Below are 25042 nucleotides of genomic sequence, written 5' to 3'. Positions count from 1 at the left end.
TCATAGAATATCAGGGTTGGAAGGGACCCCAGAAGGTCATCTAGTCCAACCCCCTGCTCGAAGCAGGACCAATTCCCAGTTAAATCATCCCAGCCAGGGCTTTGTCAAGCCTGACCTTAAAAACCTCTAAGGAAGGAGATTCTACCACCTCCCTAGGTAACGCATTCCAGTGTTTCACCACCCTCTTAGTGAAAAAGTTTTTCCTAATATCCAATCTAAACCTCCCCCGTTGCAACTTGAGACCATTACTCCTCGTTCTGTCATCTGCTACCATTGAGAACAGTCTAGAGCCATCCTCTTTGGAACCCCCTTTCAGGTAGTTGAAAGCAGCTATCAAATCCCCCCTCATTCTTCTCTTCTGCAGACTAAACAATCCCAGCTCCCTCAGCCTCTCTTCATAAGTCATGTGCTCTAGACCCCTAATCATTTTTGTTGCCCTTCGCTGGACTCTCTCCAATTTATCCACATCCTTCTTGTAGTGTGGGGCCCAAAACTGGACACAGTACTCCAGATGAGGCCTCACCAGTGTCGAATAGAGGGGAACGATCACGTCCCTAGATCTGCTCGCTATGCCCCTACTTATACATCCCAAAATGCCATTGGCCTTCTTGGCAACAAGGGCACACTGTTGACTCATATCCAGCTTCTCGTCCACTGTCACCCCTAGGTCCTTTTCCGCAGAATTGCTGCCTAGCCATTCGGTCCCTAGTCTGTAGCGGTGCATTGGATTCTTCCATCCTAAGTGCAGGACCCTGCACTTATCCTTATTGAACCTCATCAGATTTCTTTTGGCCCAATCCTCCAATTTGTCTAGGTCCTTCTGTATCCTATCCCTCCCCTCCAGCGTATCTACCACTCCTCCCAGTTTAGTATCATCTGCAAATTTGCTGAGAGTGCAATCCACACCATCCTCCAGATCATTTATGAAGATATTGAACAAAACCGGCCCCAGGACCGACCCCTGGGGCACTCCACTTGACACCGGCTGCCAACTAGACATGGAGCCATTGATCACTACCCGTTGAGCCCGACAATCTAGCCAGCTTTCTACCCACCTTATAGTGCATTCATCCAGCCCATACTTCCTTAACTTGCTGACAAGAATACTGTGGGAGACCGTGTCAAAAGCTTTGCTAAAGTCAAGAAACAATACATCCACTGCTTTCCCTTCATCCACAGAACCAGTAATCTCATCATAAAAGGCGATTAGATTAGTCAGGCATGACCTTCCCTTGGTGAATCCATGCTGACTGTTCCTGATCACTTTCCTCTCATGTAAGTGCTTCAGGATTGATTCTTTGAGGACCTGCTCCATGATTTTTCCAGGGACTGAGGTGAGGCTGACTGGCCTGTAGTTCCCAGGATCCTCCTTCTTCCCTTTTTTAAAGATTGGCACTACATTAGCCTTTTTCCAGTCATCCGGGACTTCCCCCATTCGCCACGAGTTTTCAAAGATAATGGCCAAGGGCTCTGCAATCACAGCCGCCAATTCCTTCAGCACTCTCGGATGCAACTCGTCCGGCCCCATGGACTTGTGCACGTCCAGCTTTTCTAAATAGTCCCTAACCACCTCTATCTCCACAGAGGGCTGGCCATCTCTTCCCCATTCTGTGATGCCCAGCGCAGCAGTCTGGGAGCTGACCTTGTTAGTGAAAACAGAGGCAAAAAAAGCATTGAGTACATTAGCTTTTTCCACATCCTCTGTCACTAGGTTGCCTCCCTCATTCAGTAAGGGGCCCACACTTTCCTTGGCTTTCTTCTTGTTGCCAACATACCTGAAGAAACCCTTCTTGTTACTCTTGACATCTCTTGCTAGCTGCAGCTCCAGGTGCGATTTGGCCCTCCTGATATCTTTCCTACATGCCCGAGCAATATTTTTATACTCTTCCCTGGTCATATGTCCAACCTTCCACTTCTTGTAAGCTTCTTTTTTATGTTTAAGATCCGCTAGGATTTCACCATTAAGCCAAGCTGGTCGCCTGCCATATTTACTATTCTTTCGACTCATCGGGATGGTTTGTCCCTGTAACCTCAACAGGGATTCCTTGAAATACAGCCAGCTCTCCTGGACTCCCTTCCCCTTCATGTTAGTCCCCCAGGGGATCCTGGCCATCTGTTCCCTGAGGGAGTCGAAGTCTGCTTTCCTGAAGTCCAGGGTCCGTATCCTGCTGCTTACCTTTCTTCCCTGCGTCAGGATCCTGAACTCAACCAACTCATGGTCACTGCCTCCCAGATTCCCATCCACTTTTGCTTCCCCCACTAATTCTACCCGGTTTGTGAGCAGCAGGTCAAGAAAAGCGCCCCCCCTAGTTGGCTCCCCTAGCACTTGCGCCAGGAAATTGTCCCCTACGCTTTCCAAAAACTTCCTGGATTGTCTATGCACCGCTGTATTGCTCTCCCAGCAGATATCAGGAAAAATAAAGTCACCCATGAGAATCAGGGCATGCGATCTAGTAGCTTCCGTGAGTTGCCGGAAGAAAGCCTCATCCACCTCATCCCCCTGGTCCGGTGGTCTATAGCAGACTCCCACCACTACATCACTCTTGTTGCACACACTTCTAAACTTAATCCAGAGACACTCAGGTTTTTCCACAGTTTCGTACCGGAGCTCTGAGCAGTCATACTGCTCCCTTACATACAGTGCTACTCCCCCACCTTTTCTGCCCTGCCTGTCCTTCCTGAACAGTTTATAACCATCCATGACTGTACTCCAGTCATGTGAGTTATCCCACCAAGTCTCTGTTATTCCAATCACGTCATAGTTCCTTGACATCACCAGGACCTCCAGTTCTCCCTGCTTGTTTCCAAGGCTTTGTGCATTTGTATATAAGCACTTGAGATAACCTGTTGATCGCCCCTCATTCCCAGTATGAGGCAGGAGCCCTCCCCTCACAGACATTCCTGCCTGTGTGGAAGACTCATTATCTCATTTCCAGACCCCATTTCTTGAGGATTAAAAATGTGCTTTGCAGGAAATAACTTGAAGAACTTAAGTCCTTGCAAAAATTAATTTTATAAACTGACAGAGTTTTGGCCTCTAGAAATGAATCTCCATTAATGATACTTGGATGACTAAATCAAAAATTACGTATTTGAAGAAATTAACATGTTAAGTGATCATTACAGGCATTCAAAATATTAAAAAAAACAAAAATAAAAACCAAAACCCTGGTTAAAAATAAACCTAAATGTTTATTTATCTTCCTAAATGTTCTAAATAAATCTTCCTAAATGAATGTTCTAAATAAATCTTCCTAAATGTTAACATGATGTGATTTTAACAACAATGTATGGATGGGTTAAGACACAAAATTCAAATAAAAAAATCCCAGCCAAACAACTAGCTACTGCCAAAGTTTTGTTCAGCCATACAGTTACTGGTTAGACACAGGAAATGAACTGTTTCAGAGTAGCAGCCGTGTTAGTTTGTATCCGCAAAAAGAAAAGGAGTACTTGTGGCACCTTAGAGACTAACAAATTTATTTGAGCATAAGCTTTCGTGAGCTACAGCTCACTTCATCAGATGCATGTAGTGGAAAATACAGTAGGGGGATTTTATATACATAGAGAACATGAAACAATGGGTGTTACAATACACACTGTAACAAGAGTGATCAGGTAAGGTGAGCTATTACCAGCAAGAGAGAAAAAAAAACCTTTTGTAGTGATAATCAAGGTGGGCCATTTCCAGCAGTTGACAAGAACGTCTGAGGAACAATGGGGGGGAAAACTACGGGGAAATAGTTTTACTTTATGTAATGACACATACACTCCCAGTCACCTTCAGCCCCCAACTAAAACCTCTCCAGCGCATCATCAAGGATTTACAACCTATCCTGAAGGACGACCCATCACTCTCACAGATCTTGGGAGGCAGGCCGGCCAGTCCTTGCTTACACACAGGCCCCCAGCCTGAAACAAATCCTCACCAGCAACCACACAACGAAAACACTAACCCAGGAACCTATCCTTGCAACAAAGCCCGTTGCCAATTGTGTCCACATATCTATTCAGGGGACACCATCATAGGGCCTAATCACATCAACCACACTATCAGAGGCTCGTTCACCTGCACATCTACCAATGTGATATATGCCATCGTGTGCCAGCAATGCCCCTCTGCCATGTATGTTGGGCAAACCGGACAGTCTCTATGTAAAAGAATAAATGGACACAAATCAGACGTCAAGAATTATAACATTCAAAAACCAGTCGGAGAACACTTCAATCCCTCTGGTCACTCGATTACAGACCTAAAAGTGGCAATATTACAACAAAAAAACTTCAGAAACAGACTCCAACAAGAGACTGCTGAATTGGAATTAATTTGCAAACTGGACACCATTAAATTAGGCTTGAATAAAGACTGGGAGTGTATGTGTCATTACACAAAGTAAAACTATTTCCCCGTGTTCCCCCCCTGTTCCTCATATGTTCTTGTCAACTGCTGGAAATGGCTCACCTTGATTATCACTAAAAGGCTTTTTTTCTCTCCTGCTGGTAATAGCTCACCTTAACTGATCACTCTTGTTACAGTGTGTATGGTAACACCCATTGTTTCATATTCTCTGTGTATATAAAATCCCCCTACTGTATTTTCCACTCCATGCATCCGATGAAGTGAGCTGTAGCCAACGAAAGCTTATGCTCAAATAAATTTGTTAGTCTCTAAGGTGCCACAAGTCCTCCTTTTCTTTTTGAAGAAATGAACTGTATTCTTAAGCCAGAACTGGCCCTCTTAAATCTATCTAGTTATTTTTATACCACTGTCAACACTGTAGTACTGGAATGCCTTCCAAATATTAGCAGAAATACATGGAATCTCAAGTTTCTCTCTCTGTTCCTCATACGTATATTGAGTCTGGTCTAAACCCACTGGAAAAGTGTCCCAATGACTTCAAAAGACATTGGATCAGAGCTACGATGAGTTTCTTGTGTCATCTGCTTCTAGAGGATCACACAAGGAGGACATATTCCTTTTTCATAGACCAACCCACGGGAAACAAGAAAAATGCATTTGATTGGTAATTTCCGACCGCTGAATCATAAGGACCACTGTATCACTGGAGTCTGCTTCGATGCACATGTTCTACTCCTTCCCAGCTGGACTCTTGCCTCTCCATCAATACTCACTTGCTTCTCTTCTTCACAGACTAGGACCCTCGCTCCGTGCGTATTTTTGCACCATATGGGGGTGTGCTCCACCGATATGAATTCATCTGAAGAAGCAAAAAAACTTCCAAGCGTCTGAGTTACTGTCTTTGCTCTTACGAAGACAGATTGTCCCGTGCGGTGTTTGAGGATGAAGCTGATCGTGTAGGGTGACAGGTTGGAAAAATTTAGTTTGCCTTTTTCTTTATAGCTGTGCCACAGACAAAAAAACCCAACACATTATTAGTTTGCAAGAAAACTTATCAGAGAAGTGACTTAGCCTTTCCTTCTATTACTAATACTGAAAGGAGCAAAGAGGAGCTACCTAAGGTATTTATATGGCCCTCCCACACTACCACAGATCTGGGAACCTCACAATCCTTAATGTATCTACCCACACTACAGCCCTATGACATAGGGAAGTTCTGTTATCCGCATTTTACAGATGGGGAAAACTGAGGCGCACAGAGAGGCTAAGTGACTTGCCCACAGTCACATACGGAATTTGTGGCAGGGCAGGGAATTTAACTCACGTCTCCGGAATCCCAGCCTAGCATCACCACCACTGGGCCATCCTATATGAATGAATTCAAAAACTGCTGGTTGCAAACTGGTTTAAAGGTGACATGTAAGGGGTTGAAAATTGCATGCCAGCCCTTGTTTGCTTCTTCCTGATATCTAAGAAGTCCTGAAAGGCTATTTCAAAAGAAGGGCTCCTTTTCTTCCACACCTTTTACCTTAGAAATACCAGGGCTGTCAATTCTGGTCTTCCATGTTTTTCTGGAGGTCTTTATGGAGGACCTGGATATGTTGATTTGGCACCCACACAGCCCTTTAGTGAAGGAGTGGAAGATGCTGAATTTTTAACAAAAGAGGTTTTCTTTCCAATTGTTTATTGAGGCCTTTGGGTTAAACAGGTTTTAACAAACAGCAAAAAGACTTTAAACAGTCTCAACAAAAGAAAAAATCCTCTCCCAGCTCACGCCTTGTCTATATTCCAAGTCGATCTCGTTTGTCTTTAAACCAGTTTAAAACTGATTTAGTTAAACCTGTGCAAAACTGTGTGGGCTAAAGCTAACTCAATGTATGCCAGGTTTAAACAGCATTAAGAGTGTGTCCACACAGGACTTTGCATTGCTTTAACTAAATCAGTTTAAAATAGCGGTGTGATTTTAAACTGGCGCGACTTTTAATATAGACAAGGCATCAAAAGCCAATTCAGGAAAGCACATGTTTAATTTTGAGGATGTGGCCAAAGGGACATAAGGAAGTCTGATTATATGGTTTCTCTAGTGTTTTAATCCTACCAGCAATCCAGTCATTCATAGGCTCATCCAAGAAGAGACAGGAAAGACTATACACAAATTTCTAGCGTAAAAAAACCAAGGAAAAACAAAAAACCCCTCACAGGTCTTCTTTAAATCTCATAAGGGAGCAACGAAAGGGACATTTTTTTTTTCTTTTACCACCACAAAACAATGAGAAAGAAATATAAAAAGTGATGCCCATAAACAGAAAGGCAATTCAAATAGGATGTTTTGCAAAATTCCCTGCAAGATGCCCACGGCCATTTCTTTTATTCACTCTTTTAAAATACCTTAAAGATTTCTATGCCAATTTAGTGCCCTTCGAAGTGTGGCACTATCAAGGAGGCAGCAGTGCAAACTTCCCCCACGCACTGCCCTCGACTGATGTAGAAGAACCATCTGACAGCTCCGAGGCTGATGCATCCTTAGTTTCTCTGCTGACCACAGAGGTAAAGCGCTGGCTGGGGCCTATACGCTGACATTCTGAACAGCACACTTTGCCCCACCCTGCTCTATGAACAGGAAAATGAGAAGATCGCTACTTACTTTTTGCCGACACTCGCGTACGCTAACGAATGGAAAGTCTTGCACATAACGTTAGGGGGGAAGACACTCTTTCCGTTCTCCACGATGGCCTTGTTAAATGCCACATACAGAAAGCTGAGATGGGGAAACTTCTCTGCATACTTGATCAAAGTCGAGGTCTTTCCCGTACCTGAAGAACAAAAGAAGGAAAGGTGTCCTTGTGTCAGAATCCTACCTGTATTCCCAGCACTTCTCGCCCATCAGGCTCTTCATCACCCCTATATCATTAGCCTAGTCTGCACAATGTGGTTAAGATTTTCCAAGTCAACTAAAGCGTTTAGCCAACCAACCTCCACTGCAATTAATGGGAGGTGCATGGCTAAGTCCCCTTTGGAAATCTCAACCTGTAGCCACAAGTGTTATGAACAGTTATAAAATCACGCAGTACTTTTAAAACACTCCAGCCAACCTATCTGACATGAGGACATTCTGGGAAAATGAACTGCACCAGTTGTCTAGACAGGTGGCAAGTTGAGTTTACTGTCTTGTGTAGGTGTGGTGGAACAGATGACACCCCACCAGCCAGTCAGGGGCTAAGGAACTCCTGTGGTCACTATCAGACCAAACTCACATGGCAAGTCAGGCTTGGAGGCAGGCGCTCAAAAGGGAGGACCTCATGCAGTTGAGGCGACACTCAGAAGCAAGTAGAGCCAGGGGCCCCAGACTGGGATCCGGTGTCTTGCAAACGCTACCTGCCTTGGCCTTCTAAGGAAGAAGATGGGCCAATCTGTTTTTCTGTTTTGAAGCCCTGCTCCCAGATTAAGCCCCAGCCTTTACTTGCACTGAAGAGTGGGAACCTCGACTGCCTGTGGGGCCTGACAGATTACTTCCCTCTCCCTTGCTCAAGGAAAAGGGCTATGGAAGTATTTTCCCGTTGTTGGGACTGCTTTCTATCCCCCAAAAGGGGATGGATTCACTAAAAGGCACAGCTGAAGGACTGTCCCCCAGACCCAGATCAGAGGTTTGCAGCTACTTAGAGAACTATGCATGATGTAAGCAAAGTGCCCACTCTCACCCCAAGGGGGCGACCTCAGGATGTAACATTTCACAATGTGTAATGTGTTCGTCACTCTCCCCCACCCCTTTTCTATTATTTCTACCTGTTGCACCATATTATCCTGGTCTGTGTACTCTCCAGGACAGGGGCTGCCTTATTTACCTGTTTCTATAGTGCCTAGCACCAGGGAGCCCTAATCCAAAGCTGGCACTACTGCAATACTGCTACTAAGAGTGAGGTCAAAAATTTATTTTCTTTTAAAATTTACTGCACTTAATTTCTTTTTTGTGTTATTATACGACACCCTCTTTTATTCCACTTGTAGGAGGAGCTAGAGTTGTGTACGAGTATTCTAAAAAGCTGCTTATTTCCTGCCTACATGTTTATATAGGTATTTGATTTCTACACAAAAATCTACCTCTTGATTCATTTTTGTTAGCTGTAAGCAGTGTTTGCCATGTGTACCTCCTCAGCTCCAACAAAGGAAAAAACACATCAGAACTGGAGTTTGCTTAATTGTCTAATAAGCCAATTTCTTTTTTTGGATAAAGCGTCCCTGCAGCTTGTTTCGCAGTCAGCTTTCTTACCTGCAAATGCCATAATTTTCACTACTTGACCAGGCAAGATTGTGTGGTTTAGGATCCTTTGCTGTTCATGGGTTAGTTTTATGTCAAGCTTATTACTAAGAAATAAAATAAGAACAAAACAATTATTTTTCTGTGTTAAAATACACAACCGACGAGGAACTTATAGCAACGACATGCCTGAGCATGGAATTGCAACGCCCTCCTACTGGAGAGGCTGGACTGGGGAGAGACAAGGGGCAGTCAAGTCAGACAGGAAAAGGCTACAGCCATATAAGGCCAGAGATAACAAGGGCCAGAAGGAGGGTTGTAGCAGTGGGGACCATGTAGAATGGGCAGATATTGGAGAGAAAAAAAGCAACATGACTGCAGATGGGAGAAAGAACGGGTGTGACCTTGCATAAGGTCACTTGGGAGCCTTTAAACCTAAGTCATTCAGGTGCTAAGTCCCATTTCCAGAAATGACTTCAGCTCCTAAATCTCACTGAAAAAAGTCAGTGGGACTTAGTCTTCTGAGTCGCATCTGAAAATAGAACTTGGGCTCTTTTCAACATTTGACCTTTAAGTAGTGTGACCAGATGTCCAGTTTTTAAAGGGACAGTCCCGTTTTTTGGAACTTTTTCTTATATAGGCGCCTATTACCCCACACTCCCTGTCCCATTTTTTCCACAGTTGCTATCTGGTCACCCTACCTTTAACCTCTCTGTGCTTCATCTCAGTTCCCCAGCTGTAGCATGGAGGATCGTTATCCTTTATCTCACAGAGGAGCTGTGAGGTTTAATTAACGTTTATAAAGCAATTCAGTATTTCAGTGTTGTTTTTATAAATAAAAATATAATTAATTGTAATAAACCTACACAGCAAACTACCCTTTTCCAGAAAGTTGGCGTGAGATACCAAGAGAAAATTCCTCCATCTAGGAATATCCTCCTGATTCTTCCAAAGCCCTTTGTTAACAAACGACTATTCTCAGAAAACTCCCTTTCTACTGACTACAACTGTGAAAGAACCATAATTAAACTAAGATTTCTGGGTGAGGGGCTGGAACTAAGGGCTGGGAAACAAGAGGGTCGAATCCCACATGTTCAAAGTATCTAAGGAATTCCCATCACCTCACCTGTGAGGTAGGGCAGTGCCACTATCCCCATTTTACAGATGAGGAACTGAGGAACAGAGAGGCTAAGTGGCTTGCCCGGGGTCACAAAGGATGTTTGTGGCAGAGCAGGAATTGAATCTGAATTCCAAAAGGCCCAGGCTAGTGCTCTAACCACTGGACAATCTCTCCTTTAAGTAGCAAGCTTTCAGCAACTTGTATCAATACAGATGACAGGATGGAGTTTGTGTGGACAAGAGATATGCCAGCAAACGTCTGATGGCTGGTTTGCCTCACTGCCTCTCCTGAATAAGCAGGCAATGGTAATAAGCATGCATTTATTAAAATTATTTCCTTTGTGGTAGCAACATGAGGAGTTGAGGCCCCATTGTGCTAGGCGCCACACACACAAAACAAACAAGCTTTTCTAAAAGGGACCATCAAGCTTAAATTTGACCAGCCACACTCCCTTCATCCCCCAAAACATCCCCATGGATAGGGAGGGGGCAGGAGTCTTCCCTAGGAACTTGGGGTGATAATAGTCATTTTAGCCAGCAGTAGTCACGTTATAGGCATATAACTGAGCTGTAGCTCACGAAAGCTCATGCTCAAATAAATTGGTTAGTCTCTAAGGTGCCACAAGTACTCCTTTTCTTTTTGTGTTTAATAGATGCTTCTTACCAACTGTGGTCATTGTAATGAGTAAAAACCCCTCATTTTAGTAAGAAAATAAAATACGTTGAATTTTTATAGCTTATGGGTCTGATTTTGCTTTCCCCTGTGGCAGATTAATGACACTCCAATGAGACAAAGAAGCTACTCGGATGGACGCCAGTGAGAATGAGACTGTAAACTAGCCCTTTCTGTGAAGTGTTTGCTCAGTCTCCAGGACTTTACAGGGATCTGTGTATTTGGCCCTCTCATTTAGATTAAATACATGAGCAGTACCTGGGCCAAGCGCCTCTTCCACAGTCTGAACTGGGTGTTTCCAGCTTTGTTGTCTTAGTAACAGGGCAAGAGTTCTCCATCAAATACAAGCAGTAGAAAATACTGTAGTGAAACCTAACAGAAAATATAAAGACAGATAACAAATATAATGTAAGAGGATCTTTAACAATGCTCAGTTAAACGTCAGTTACCTCCCTCTGCCCCCACAAAAGACCCCAGAAGCCGTTTATGCTGCCCATAAAGAAATATTTGGAGAGCTCACTAGCTGACTTATCCAATAAGGTGCCAGACTGGACCAGAGGACTTCAAATTCGTTTCTGAGATGAGTAAAACTGCATGTGGAAAGATAACATAGTGCCCCCGGCAATAAAGAGCTGAAGGTGCTGAGGAAAACAGCCAATCAAGATCCTTCCTGTTTCAGTGGATGGATCAGAGATTTCCCATCACTATAGAAGTGTCCTAAGTGGGCAGCATTTGGGACATTAGCGTACCCAAGATTTTCATCAGATGTGTAGACAGCCATCGCTTACACAAATAGAAAAGCAAGGCAGGCCACAAACATTCAATGAGTCTAAACAGGGAGACAACATTATCATTTAAAGTGCTGTTATAGTCTGAAAAGTGATTGTAAAAGTGGCATGGAGGGGCTCCTTATTAACTGCCTCTCATGGACCCAAGAGCAAGTTGGCCCACCTTGTAAAAAGATTATCTTTATAACCATCCACTCCACAAAATAACCTAGGATCGGAGAATCAAGCTGGGTCCTTTCCTTCTCATAGATCAACACCTGTAATAAATATTTTGCAACTGAAACCTAATTAATCACCCTGTTGCTGATATCGGATTTATAAGAGAATCCAGATCAGTCGGAATAATAATCACAGATAGCATTTTACATTATGTCTACACAGTGCTTTGATTAACGAATTAATCCTCATGAAACCCGCAGAAGTGCATTAGAAAATGCAAAAAGAACAGGAATACTTGTGGCACCTTAGAGACTAACAAATTTATTTGAGCATAAGCTTTCGTGAGCTACAGCTCACTTCTTCGGATGCATGCAGTGGAAAATACAGTAGGGGGATTTTATATACACAGAGAACACGAAACAATGGGTGTTACAATACACACTGTAACAAGAGTGATCAGGTAAGGTGAGCTATTACCAGCAGGAGAGAAAAAAAACCTTCTGTAGTGATAATCAAGGTGGGCCATTTCCAGCAGTTGACAAGAACGTGTGAGGAACAGTAGGCTGGAGAGGTTTTAGTTGGGGGCATCATCAAGGATCTACAACCTATCCTGAAGGACGACCCATCACTCCCACAGATCTTGGGAGACAGGCCAGTCCTTGCTTACCCATAGCCCCCCAACCTGAAGCAAATACTCTCCAGCAACCACATACCACACAACAAAAACATTAACCTAGGAACCTATCCTTGCAACAAAGCCCATTGCCAATTATGTCCACATATCTATTCAGGGGACACGATCATAGGGCCTAATCACATCAGCCACACTATCAGAGGCTCGTTCACCTGCACATCTACCAATGTGATATATGCCATCATGTGCCAGCAATGCCCCTCTGCCATGTACGTTGGCCATACCGGACAGTCTCTACGTAAAAGAATAAATGGACACAAATCAGACGTCAAGAATTATAACATTCAAAAACCAGTCGGAGAACACTTCAATCTCTCTGGTCACTTGATTACAGACCTAAAAGTCAAAATATTACAACAAAAAAACCCTTCAAAAACAGAGTCCAACAAGAGACTGCTGAACTGGAATTAATTTGCAAACTGGACCCCATTAAATTAGGCTTGAATAAAGACTGGGAGTGGATGGGTCATGACACAAAGTAAAACTATTTCCCCGTGGTTCCCCTCCCCCCCATTGTTCCTCACACATTCTTGTCAACTGCTGGAAATGGCCCATCTTGATTATCACTACAAAAGGTTTTTTTTCTCTCCTGCTGGTAATAACTCACCTTAACTGATCACTCTCGCTACAGTGTGTATGGTAACACCCATTGTTTCACCTTCTCTGTGTATACAGAATCGTCCTACTGTATTTTCCACTGCATGCATCCAATGAAGTGGGCTCTGGCCCACGAAAACTTATACTCAAATAAATTTGTTAGTCTCTAAGGTGCCACAAGGACTCCTGTTCTTTTTGCGAATATAGACTAACACGGCTGCTACTCTGAAACCTGTCATTAGAAAATGCAGGTAGAGATGTGAAGTGACTTGCCCGAGGCTACATGGTGAGTCAATGATAGCTGATTGAAACTCATAACTTCCCTTAGAAACTCACTGCTTCTCATAGCTGGGTTAACTCTGTTGTGCTAACAGGAGTAGAAACAACAACTTGCTTTCACAACAACGAGGACTCCAAATACACATAGGTGGTTGATCTGCTGTGTATGGAAGTATTTGTTGTATACAGTCACTTTTCTGAAAATAACATCACTTAAAAACCAGCCTGAACTACTAATATACTGGACACTTAGCTGCTGTGAACTAAGTTCAACGGGGCAAGGATGTGCTCACAATAAATAAGCATTCCAGCTGCAGATTTTCATTTTAAGATATGAAAATCTCCCCCTCCTCACCTGTTACTTATATTGATGCCCTTCTCCCTCATTGCATTCAGCAGCGTGGCCATACAGTACAACGTCTCAGTGATGTCCAGAACTGAAAGGGTAGAGCTGGGTCTCCTCAGACACGCCATCAGCTTCTGGATGTCACGAACGCCATCAGAGAAGAGCACAATAGCTGCTATCACAGCCCACACGTTCACAGCCTAGAGAAGGTGATGGCAAAAAGAAGAATGGAGAGAACCAAGAGGACTACAGAGTTTGTCTACTCAGGGCATTGGGGGAGGGGAGAGAGAGAGATAGAGAGGCCGGCATTGTGAAAAGATCCCTGTGAGTATTAATAGCACGAGTAACAAATTTCCTCAGCCAATCCCCTTCCTCTCCGTGACTATTTAACATTTCCTATTTACGCTAACAATTTATCACTGGCAAATGCTTTTCTTTAGGAAAACCCTTTATGCCCATTGCTCCAGATATGACCCACAAAGTAAAACGTAAGACCAAAAAACCCACCAAGGAATGTTTAACCTACCCCCGCAGTGCCCTCTAAATCAGGCAGTCTCTGGATGATGCATTTCTCTGCCTTGGTAAAGAGATGGTGCTGCTTCAAGCACCTGAGAACTGCATCAGGGTCCATTCTCCGGTCAGCGTTGGAGGCGGCCATATACCTGTGCAGAAAGTGCCCAAAGTCAAGGAATGAAAGTTAGGTCATCTGCAGTACCATTAAGCCTGCCCTCCGGTATGCATGTAGCCAGATGGGCTCGATCCTGCCAGGCGCTGAGCACTCTGGCTCCGATCCAGAAAGGCACCTAAGCATGTGACCAGTTCCTAGTCTCACTGACTTCCAGGGATTAAAAGTTAAGTGAAGCACGTGCTTAAGTACTTTGCTGGATGAGGGCCCTGGATTGTAAACTCTTCAAGGCAGGGATCATATCTTCGTGCATGTGTAGACAGCGCGTAGCATACTGTGGGTGCTACAGGAGTATAAATAATAATGCATAGGGCAAGGAGATGAGAGGGGGCTGCGAGGATCACAGCTATTACTGCTAGTAATGAGGAAGGCCTGTGGAAATCCAGTGTGCACTGATCAGAGAAAAGATAAACTTTTTTTACGCGTTGGTTTTCCAATCTCTCACATCTTAAAAAAAATCGGACTACTTTTGATCCCATTTGCCTCTCCAACTTTCACCTCATCTTCCTTCTCCCTTTCATATCTAACCTCACTGAATACACAGTTTACAATCACAGTCTGGAGTCTCCTCTATCCTCTCCAATCTGGCTTCAGGCCCAGGCGCTCCACGGAAACCACTTGCCAAAGTCTCTTAAGACCTCTTCCTAGACAAACCTCAAAACCAGTACTTCAGCCTCAGCCTCTTTGCTTGTCAGCTGCTTTGGATACCATTGACCATGCTCTTCATCTTGCAATCATGTCTTCCCTTGACTTCCGTGACTGTCCTCTCCTGGTTCTCTTCCTTCTCCTCCAATTGTTCCTTCAGTGTGTCCTTCAGAGGATTCTCCTCATCTCATCTCCAACTTCCTGTGGATGTTCCACAGCAGTCTGTCTCCCCCTACACTTTATTTCTTGGTAATCTCATCCGCAAATTCAGACACCATCTCTATACTGATGACTCTCTGATCTACCTCTCCACTCCAGTCCTGCCTCCTTTCGTCCACATTAAAACCATGGCCTCTCTCTTTGACATCTCCTTGTGGATGTCTAGACATCAGCTAAAGCTCAGCACAGCTAAAACAGAGCTTTTACTCTTCCTACCACTCCCTTCCTGGTACCTCTTTTCTCAATCACTAGGGACAACACAGCGTGGATAAAAATTGATGATTTATTAAAAAACAACTTAAAAAGTCAGATTTATTTATTTAAGTTAAACACTGGTTTGGTTTTTTTTTTTATTAAAAAATGTAAAATTAAATTTGAAATTGACAACCTATTTAAGGCCTACATTTATTATAATCTATTAAAATCATTTAAAATAAATACAAAATATAATATTAAGCAGAAAATGTTCACTGCCAAGTGTTAAAGTCAAACCACTGAACTAGTGGAAGTCACCAGCTAAGCACCTGGAACCAGAGTTTGTTGAAATGCTAAACCAGCAGTAGCCTCTTCTACAGGTGCAAAGAGAGAATATTTTCTTCGTATCAGTTTATTCAACTAGTGCAGTTCACTGACTGGTTGATTCAAAGTTAATAAACCAGTGGGTGTTAAAAAAGCAGGAAAGCTTGTTTTCCTCTTCCAACCTAGTAATGAGAAGTGTGTGTGAGAGGATGAGATCTACTAGTTTCAAAATCTTGAAGGACATGGTGACCAGAAACAATCAATTCCATTAGCTAATTACAGTTCATACTTCCTTTGTTGAATAAATCAGTTAGTTTTAAATGCAAAACATGTTTTGATGGACTTTTTTCTTATATACCCAGAATATTTAAAGGTTAAAAAATTAAATTGCTGTTTTAATTGAATTTGGGTTTCCATCCAGCGAGAGATGCAAATCAAAAGTAAAATATCAATCTAATAAATAAGAGATGCATCCTTCACCATTTACTAACATAATAAAAAATTTAAAATTAAGAATGAATATATATTAAGGTAAGCTATGTAATTGTTTAAACAAATGTGTATAAGATATAGTGTATCAAGACTAGCAAAAAAAAAGCACCAAATTTAGCGTGAAGGCTATATTTAGTTGCCAATCAACATGTTTTAGTGGTTACCATTTGTTAACTAAGCATTGGGCGCTTAATAATTTTAACCCTTAGGATTCTGGACCAGCCCTAAATAGTAACATCCAATTGGTTGGCGTGTCTGTCCAGTTGGCTATTTAGTGGTTTAATGATTATCAGCCAAGGAAAATAAAGTACAAATGCAAAACAGGGTTAAAATCGATTTAAAATCAGTGTGTGCTGCTTGCTGGTTTAAATCATGATTAAAATTGGGGACTTAAATCGTTCTGATTTAAAAATCAGCCCTCGCTGGTGCAACACCACCATTGTGCCTATCACCCAGACCTGTCTCTAGATCCTCAGACCTAGGCTGTATTTAATTCTTACAGACTCTTTCGAGATAACATCTCTTACGCACGGCCTTATACATCCACACGCTCAAATTCTCAGCCAGGCTCTCATCATCTCACGTCTCAATTACTGCAACATCCTCCCCTCTGGCCTTGACAAATGCCGTCTTGCTCTGCTCACACCCATTCATAACGGTGCAGCAAAGATCATTTTCTTAGTCAGTTGCTTTGACCACATCGTTCCGCTCTTTGCAGTCCTTCACAGGCTCCCCCTTCTCGATGGCATCAAGCACAAGCAATCAGTCTTCACTTTCAAGGGCCCTCATGACCTATCCCCCACCCTACGTATCAGCTCTCATTTGCTATCTAGATGTGACTTTCACCTCCGATCGGCCTTGTTGCCAGCCTCCATTGCCCACTTGTTAATATTTTCCCATGTTGCTCCTCACACTTGGGAGGAGCTCCCAGCAAGCACCTGCAAAGCGAACACATTATCTTCCTTAAAACTCTTCTTTGCCAGGTTGCATACAAAACACTTCACAATGGTTCGGCCCCTGGTGTGCTGAGGCCACTACCTACCGTGCTGAGCTACCCTGTCTCATTGTTTCCTTGGCTTCCCCGTCTGTCTGTATCCATCTGTTATCTCATACTTAGATTGCAAGCTCTTTGGGGCAGGAACTGTCTTTTTGTTCTGTGTTTGTACAGCGCCCAGCACAATGGGGTTCTGGGCCGTGACTAGGGTTCCTATGCACTACTGTAATACACATAATAAATAATAGTAGCCAGAAAATGGAATGATTTGGAAATTTAGAGCATCACCTCTAGGTTATATTTTTATGGCATAAATACTTGAGCGGTTAAGGCATCTGATTAAGGGAAAATGGAAACAGGAGATTTTTGGGTGGAGTGGGGAGAGCGAAGATGGCATTTTTTGCCTAGCCCAGAAGGTCCATTGATCAGTTTTACTTCTCATAACTAATTCCTCCTCTCCCCTGCACACCCCAATCATGTGAAGCAAGATGTGTGAGAGGAAGTTAATCACCTTCCTTGGCAAAGCACAGCATAAAATGGAGGCAAACCTACAGCAACAGACTGGAAACAGGGCAAAGCACTGTGGGGCTGCTTCCCCCATCTGCTGACGTACAGCTGCAAAATCACACGATGAAACAGACTCACCTTATAAACCCCAGCACGCACTGATCCTGCTCTTGGGTTATACTGTAACGATCCAGAATCCATTCAACTGTGAGCAGAGCCTGGGCCTCCTTCATGAGGTACTGATGGTACAGCTTTTTCCACAGGATAAACTAAAATGCAAATCAATGCCCCTACCTGAACAGCACCTTTCAACCCAAAACACTGTATAAATAGGCTTCTGACAAGCACCAAGAAGCAGCATTGCTCCTCGGGGAGACATGTAATTTCAGTTTAGCAAAACCCAGCAGCTTGATAAAAAACAAGCAGGTGGCTCATGATGGGGCAAAAAGAAGATGGAGAAAAAGGAGGGATGGAGGAGGAAAGAGTGAAAATTCTTGCTCCTTGTAGCCTAAGGACTTGTCTACAAAAGGCTTGTTTCTCTAGAATTTCTCACTATAGGTACCCCTGGCTTAACCACCCAATGCTGGCAAGGTACCATCGGCCATCAGCATTTTTAACACTGTCACTCAGACCTACTTTGAATAGGATTAGAAAACACAGTGCTTCTGACACCCTGTGGCTCTCTGGAGCCTGTCCCCACGAGCCCTCCCACCTACCCCTTTGGGACTGTTTTGGTAGACACTGCTAAGGGCTCATCATCTCTTACGGTCTCCAAATCTAAAACAACTCCCAACAAGTTCATCATTATTTATTATTTGTACTGTGCATAGGAGCCGCAGTCATGGATCAGGGCACCAGTGTGCTTGATGCTATACAAACAAAGAACTAGAAGATGGTCCCCTGTCTCCAAAAACAAACGGCCAACCTGTAAGCGAGGACAGGTGGATGCAAGCAGATGGGGTGGTGCCTAGTAACAGAGAGACAATACTGCTCAGCAAGATAGGCAGTGGGTCACAGTGCACGAGCTAACAACAGAGAATTTTTTGTAGGGATCACTGCAGAGGGCAGTTTTAAGGACGACAGTGGGATGGCCTTGCAGACATTTACAGGTAGCTCCTCCAAAGCAGGTGGAACCCACATAAGAGAAAGCAAAAAGGTAATGGTTCAAAAATGTAACTGGTGGCCGATGAAGGTGGGGGAGGAGTGTCACCTCCTAGCACACACTCGGCACCTCACAGACAAGACTTCACAAAAGAGTGAAGTAAGGGAGGTTATGGTGATTACTGATGGGACAGATAAGTGGAAGAAGTGGATTCAAAGGAAGAAAGAGAGAGGTCACTTAGCTAAGCAGACCAGGGCAAACGTTCCTGGTGCATAAGCAGGAATGGGACATGATACAGGCAGCAAAAGAATCTGAATTAAATCAGTAAGACAACACCCTCACCAATGGATCACTGACAATCTCTCTCCAGCGATGACACACCAAGCTCAGGTTCAGATAGAGATCAGTCACAGGGAGGAAAGAAAAAATAATTCTCAGGACTTCATTGGGCAGCTGGTCAATGTGTCCTTGGGGTTCTTTACCGCATGAAGTCCCTAGAAGCCCAAAATATGAATCAGGAATTGGATCAATTTCTATGACATCAGGGTCTTGTCTGATTTCTGTGTGTCCTGGAGAATACTTGAGGGAACTGTCCATCGTGGGCTTTTTATCAGTCCCACCACATTTACTGTATTCTGTATAATTACTGCCAGCTCCTTCTGAGCAGAGAGGCCGTTTTCTAGAGGCCACAGGAACCCCGGAAGCTGGTTTAGCATCCCCATCATATCCAAGCAGGGCACAGTAATCCTCCAACCCATCGTCCATGAAGAAGGAGTCCAACGACTCTTCCTTAACTTCATTGCTTTTTGCCACTTTGTTACTGGTAGTTTGCGTCTGAATGACTTTGAAGTAATCAGTGATGCTCCTCTGATGATCCTGTCCTACAGCAAAGACAAGAAGAAACAACACAAGCAAAATGTGTTTCTCTGTGTGTGTCCAATGCCTGAAAGCCTCTAGGAGACTTTAAAACAAAAGGGCAAAATGCTAACACCTCACTGCTCCCCTCCCCATGATCTTTACACACAAATAAATACATAGAAAGAAAGCTGTAATTTCTACTTCACATTAATTATTTCCTCTGAACGGACAAACACGGTGACAAAGGAAGGAAGCAGAGAGATAGGAGGATAAATAAAACTACCGTGGTCAACCTCTGAGATCAGCATAAAGCTCTTCCTGCTACAGTTTACTTTTCAGAATCCAGTGAATATGAAAACAAGTTGAAACAACAGTGAAGCCGCAAACTGTTTCGAGCTTAATGTGAAAATCGCAGCATAAACCCCTAAATCAACATTACTCAAATGCAGCCACCGGAGGATTTTTTTTGCAGCCACAACAGCCTCCTGGGCAGAGACTGGGGGGACAAAGCGGCAGTCCCACCCTGCAGCACCCAGCTTTTGCTCCTGGATGTGCTCCCTTGGTGTTTGCTGGCGCCGCCAGCAGGGTTCAGTGCCCTGCAGCCTCCTTAGGGGCTCCAGGCAGCGCCTCTGGAGTCACATGGCGCTGGTGTGCACGGCACCAGAGGAACCTGGGGCTCCGCCAGCGGCTGATGAGTTCCTGACCTTCCTTCTCAGGGGTGACAGGGCTCGGGCTTCAACCCTGGGGCTCCCACTTCAGGCTTCAGCCCGAGGCGGCAGGGCTCCGGCTTGGAAAAATTGTCAGAGTGGCCACCAGCAAGAGTTGGTAGCTGCACTCTGAGGCCACCAAAAAACTTGTTGCGAGAACCCTGACCCTAAATGGAACAGGCCTTAAATACTTATTGAAATTTTAAGAAAAGAGATCAACATTTTTTTAAAGTAATAAAGCTAATTTATTACCAGCCACCCATTGATTTGACTGCAAAAAGATTATAGCACAGAAGTGAAACTGAAAGTCTACGATGAACTCTACTCTCAGCAGCCTGTCCTTTCACTAATACAGCAACCCACACTAGCCAAACCCCTGGAGATGCACTTCACCTAAGCAATCATATTATTGGTTTGGATATTAATGCGTACCTATGCCAACATTAAACATCATTACTGGTCCACACAAGTTCCATACTCTTCCTAGTCTGCAACTCACAGCCATTACTTTGTGCTTCCTAATGCTTAACCAAGAGGCAGTGCTGGAAAAACAAGTGGGGCCAAGATTTTCAAAAGCAATTAGTGATTCTGAAAGCCCAAGTTGGCATGCCTTAAAGGGCCTGAGCTGAGCACCCAAAAAGTAAAGCATCCAAAAATTACTAATTTTCAAAAATGACCTGGCCGAAGACACGTATTCAGAGTCTACAATGGAAATGAAACATGATCCAGCAGTTAAGGCATAGAACAGAGAATCAGGAGCCCTGAGTTCTAGTCCTGACTCAGCCACAGACTCTCTCTTTGACGCTGAGCAAGTCAATTCACCTCAGTTCCCCTGAGGAAAATTTCCAAAAATGTTTAAGTGACTTAGGAATCTAAGTGTCACTTTCAAACACAACTTAGCCACTACTCAGGCTCCCAAGCACCTAAATCACTTTTGAAAATGAGACTTGGGCACTTTTGAAAATTGTACCCCATGTATGGAAAATGGGTATCATAATAGTTCCCTGCCTCACAGAGAGGTTGTGAGGATTTGTTAGTTAATGCTGTGAAGTGCACGGAGATCCCTGAATGGAAGGTGCTATAGAACATTAGACAACCAACACTTAGAGAACTAACTAAATGAGAATGCATATTAAATAATGAATATCCAAGAGTATCTCCATAACTGCAGATGCTGCAGTGTATCTCAATTAGGGCTGCCATTTGCAGCAAGCAGGCTGGTCTAACGAGGCTGGCGAGTGCAGCTCAGCTTTTCAAAGCAAGAGAAAGGCAGAAGACATTTGGAGTTGGTGTAAACCAAGACTTAACCCAGCCCTGGTGTGGGACTTGCCCTCCTTGGGAGGGGAAAGGACTCGTGACTGTAAAGGTAGCTCTCTCCTAAGTTGCTCGCCATTGCTTAGTTAGGCCGCTGCTTAAGTACAGTTATACCAAAGGGTGATTACAGTATGGATCAATCAACTTCTTTCATTGTGGACATTCAATTAGACCTCCTCCACTGCTCTTCCCTAAGTAACTGCTCACAGTAATTGGGGTTAAATTCCACTGTTGCACAGAGTCAATATTAACAGTACACTCTCAGCTCTAAACTTGTTTGGAAACACTGTACCTTCTTGTTGTCTCTTGGTCCTGTATGTAGGGTAGAGGCCCCTGTTTAGATCTCCGCTTGCCTGTCTTTGACTGAAAGGCTGTGTCAGGGAAGATGAGCCTTCTCTGCTCTGGCTGAAGGCTTCACAGTCACTGGCTGTAAGGTGCTTTCGTTTAAATGGTCTCACTGTCACCAACACGAAAAGAAAATTGCATGGCTGTTAATTTAATTAAGTTTATGTTTATTTTCAGGTGACATGCTGTGCCTTTGGTAGACTTCGACAATCAGTTCATTAGGGATCAGTTATTTTATAAAAGCCCCATGGGATGATCCCCACATCTTAGCCAACGTGCTCTCTTTCAGTAGCCTATGCAGAAATTTATACAGAGCTTTGAAGATATACTGTACAGTAAAATACATCATCAAGACACTTTGCAATGTTCAAAGCTATGTGGTAATTATAAAGTTTACACAATAACTTCACTCCTGGTGTCTAATTCATCACTGTACAGGACTTTGGGATATCCTCCGGTATGAAATGGCTACACCACTGTAGTGTAGACAGCTGCTATAGCGACAGAAGGAGTTTTGCCAACGCTGTAGTAATCTGCCCCCTGGATCAACAGAAGAATTCTTCCATTGACCTCATGGCATCCACACCTGGGCTTAGGTTAACTCCATTTCTCAGGGCTGTGAATTTTCCACACCTCTGAGCAACATAGCTAGATCAACCTAAGTTTAAAGTGTAGACCAGGCCTAAGTCTAGGGATCTGGTTACGACAGAAAAAAACCTATAATGCAGATGAGTCTTCAAGCCTTTTGCACAAATGGGCTAAAGCTTTGGATATGTCCAGGACATTAGGCCTGTTAAACTTCTATCTAGACTCAAAATTGCAAACTGTTAACTGGGCCCCTTACTCAGATATATTTGCAGTGTAGCTCTTACCCTTACTGTTGGCAGTAAACTAGAAAACCTTGTGAGCAATTTTAAAATGTTAGACTGTAAATAGAAATTCACAAGAACACATCTATTTTGATAACAGGGACTGGCAAGGATAGATGACCTAACTTCCAGTTACAGAATTATGAGTTAAAATCTAAAATGACCATGTGCAATAGTGCTTCCAGGTGCAGTAAAAGCATCCAAGCCACGTTGCTCACTTGGCTTCAGTTTTTAGTTCTTTTTTATATCACACAGTAGAGAATGAGATCCCATGCCATAAACCATACCCAGGATATCTATGAAGCCAGTAAGTGCTTTTGGTTTACAGTAGCATCAAAAGGTCAAGTCATTTTCCTTCACTTCTTCCTCCCCCTCAGAGCTATTACACACCACTAAGAACTTTAGCAAAGACCCCTGTGGTTTCTGATGCCTTATACAACCAACACTTCGCTGCCCCAAAACATACCAGAAGCAAATGTCTAAGGAAGAACAAATTATTTGCTCTTCAAGATCAGATGCTTTTGAAAAATATTCCAATTAAAAAAAAATTGTTTCTCTCTTAAAAGGAGAGTGGACAGAGAAATCAAAGTGGGGAGTGCAAATACTTCATTGACAGGAATACTAATTTTAATTATTTTAATTAATTATTTTAATCAAATCATAGCATTTTTGCTTTAATGGTTGAAAATCTTAAAGATCCCAATGAACGATGAATAAAGCCCCCCACCTCCTCCCCAGCCATGACCTCAGAAACCCCGGGTATTAATTCTCCAATGCAGCACCAAGGCTCCTATAAGCGTTACCTATTGTACATGCCTCCTGCCCCCAATCCCTGTCCCCAAAGCAGACCCCACCCCCAGGTCCTATCCCTGCCCTCAATGCAGACCCCCCTCAACCAGATCCCAGCACCCAATGCAGCCCCTCCCATTCCAGGCCCTATCCCAATGCAGACCCCTCCACCTCAATCCCTTGCTCCCCAGTGCATACCCCTCCCATTCCAGCTCCTATCCCTGCCCCAGCCCCGATCCCCGACCCCCAGTGCATACCCCTCCCATTCCAGGCCCTATCCCTGCCCCCCCCAATCCCTGCCCCCCAGTGCATACCCCTCCCATTCCAGGCCCTATCCCTGCCTCCACCCCGATCCCTGCCCCCCAGTGCATACCCCTCCCATTCCAGGCCCTATCCCTGCCTCCACCCCGATCCCTGCCCCCCAGTGCATACCCCTCCCATTCCAGCTCCTATCCCTGCCCCCCAGTGCAGACCCCTCCCATTCCAGCTCCTATCCCTGCCCCCCCAATCCCTGCTCCCCAGTGCAGACCCCTCCCATTCCAGCTCCTATCCCTGCCCCCCAGTGCAGACCCCTCCCATTCCAGCTCCTATCCCTGCCCCCCCAATCCCTGCTCCCCAGTGCAGACCCCTCCCATTCCAGCTCCTATCCCTGCCCCCCAGTACAGACCCCTCCCATTCCAGCTCCTATCCCTGCCCCCCAGTGCAGACCCCTCCCATTCCAGCTCCTATCCCTGCCCCCCCAATCCCTGCTCCCCAGTGCAGACCCCTCCCATTCCAGCTCCTATCCCTGCCCCCCAGTACAGACCTGACCCCAGGCCCTAGCCCCACCCCCACTCTAGACCCTCAACCCAGGCTCTAGCCCCGCCCACAATGGGGACCCTCCCAGGCCCTAGCCCCGCCCGAGCCGAGCCAGCCTCACTCTGGTCCCGCCGGCGTTCGGAGCCTGCCGCAGCAGCTCCGCTTCCCGAATCCAAAATCCTGCACCCGTGACGCCCCGGCTTCCCGGGATCCCGCTCCCCGCCTCCGCCTGACTGACTCCGCCGCGCGCCAATCAGAGAGCGCGCGGTCTCAGCCCCCTCCAATGAGACTCGTCCTGGCTCACTGAGGGGCGGGACGCGGCCAAGGGACGAGCGAAAACGTGCCCGGAGTTTGTTTACTTCTCCCCCTGCCGCCGCCGCCACGTGTCCAGTTCAACCCTTCGCGGGGGCAGTAACGCTGGGGCGGCGGGTGCCCCGCCCGCAGGTCACACGCCGTGATGTCATCGCGACGTCGCGCTGGCGTCACCCGGAGCTGTGATGTCATGCTGACGTCATGGCGACCTCGCCTTGGGGTGACGTCACCCTGCAGCGGAGTGGGAGCGTAGCAGTGGCAAGGCCCCCCCCCGCCCCCCGGGCTCTGCGTCACCGCGGGGCTGATGGGAGGAGAGGCGATTGTGGCCCCGAAACGTCTGTGTAAATAACGCCCCTCAGGCTGGGGGGGCCGGGTCACACCGTGTGCCAGGGCCCGAACGCCTCTCGAGGGGCCGGCTGCCCCTCGCAGACAGAGGCCGCCCCGCATGCGGGAGGCAGCCTGGTCAGACGGGGCCGTGCAGGGCCATGGGCTGATGGTGTGGGCGCCGGGAAGAGATGGCCCCTCTCCCCGGCCAGCGCCGTACCTTGCTGGGGAGCGACAGGCTTTCAGCGGAAGCGGCCAGCGGTGGCCATCGTGGGAAGCCCGGTGCCAGACTA

The 25042-nt window shown here is 45.1% G+C and overlaps 1 protein-coding gene across 1 annotated transcript in view; it reads right to left on the bottom strand.

Moving 5' to 3' along the window:
• The window catches only part of FBH1 (F-box DNA helicase 1), a 47217-nt gene extending 22869 nt beyond the window's left edge, over positions 1–24348 (bottom strand). Inside the window, exons 1-10 of the mRNA XM_074942719.1 lie at positions 24235–24348; positions 21605–21769; positions 18776–19314; positions 17470–17600; positions 13797–13932; positions 13280–13470; positions 10666–10779; positions 8628–8722; positions 7005–7173; positions 5134–5362 (exon numbers count right to left, since the gene is read on the bottom strand). Of these exons, the coding sequence (XP_074798820.1) occupies positions 5134–5362; positions 7005–7173; positions 8628–8722; positions 10666–10779; positions 13280–13470; positions 13797–13932; positions 17470–17600; positions 18776–19314; positions 21605–21769; position 24235 (1770 nt within the window). The 5' untranslated portion in view covers positions 24236–24348. The remainder of the gene's footprint in view (positions 1–5133; positions 5363–7004; positions 7174–8627; positions 8723–10665; positions 10780–13279; positions 13471–13796; positions 13933–17469; positions 17601–18775; positions 19315–21604; positions 21770–24234) is intronic.
• Positions 24349–25042: the final 694 nt, after the last annotated feature.

The sequence above is a fragment of the Natator depressus genome, chromosome 1 (assembly GCF_965152275.1).
Source record: "Natator depressus isolate rNatDep1 chromosome 1, rNatDep2.hap1, whole genome shotgun sequence".
Taxonomy (NCBI): Eukaryota; Metazoa; Chordata; order Testudines; family Cheloniidae; genus Natator; species Natator depressus.
This window is presented reverse-complemented; position numbering and strand designations above follow the sequence as displayed.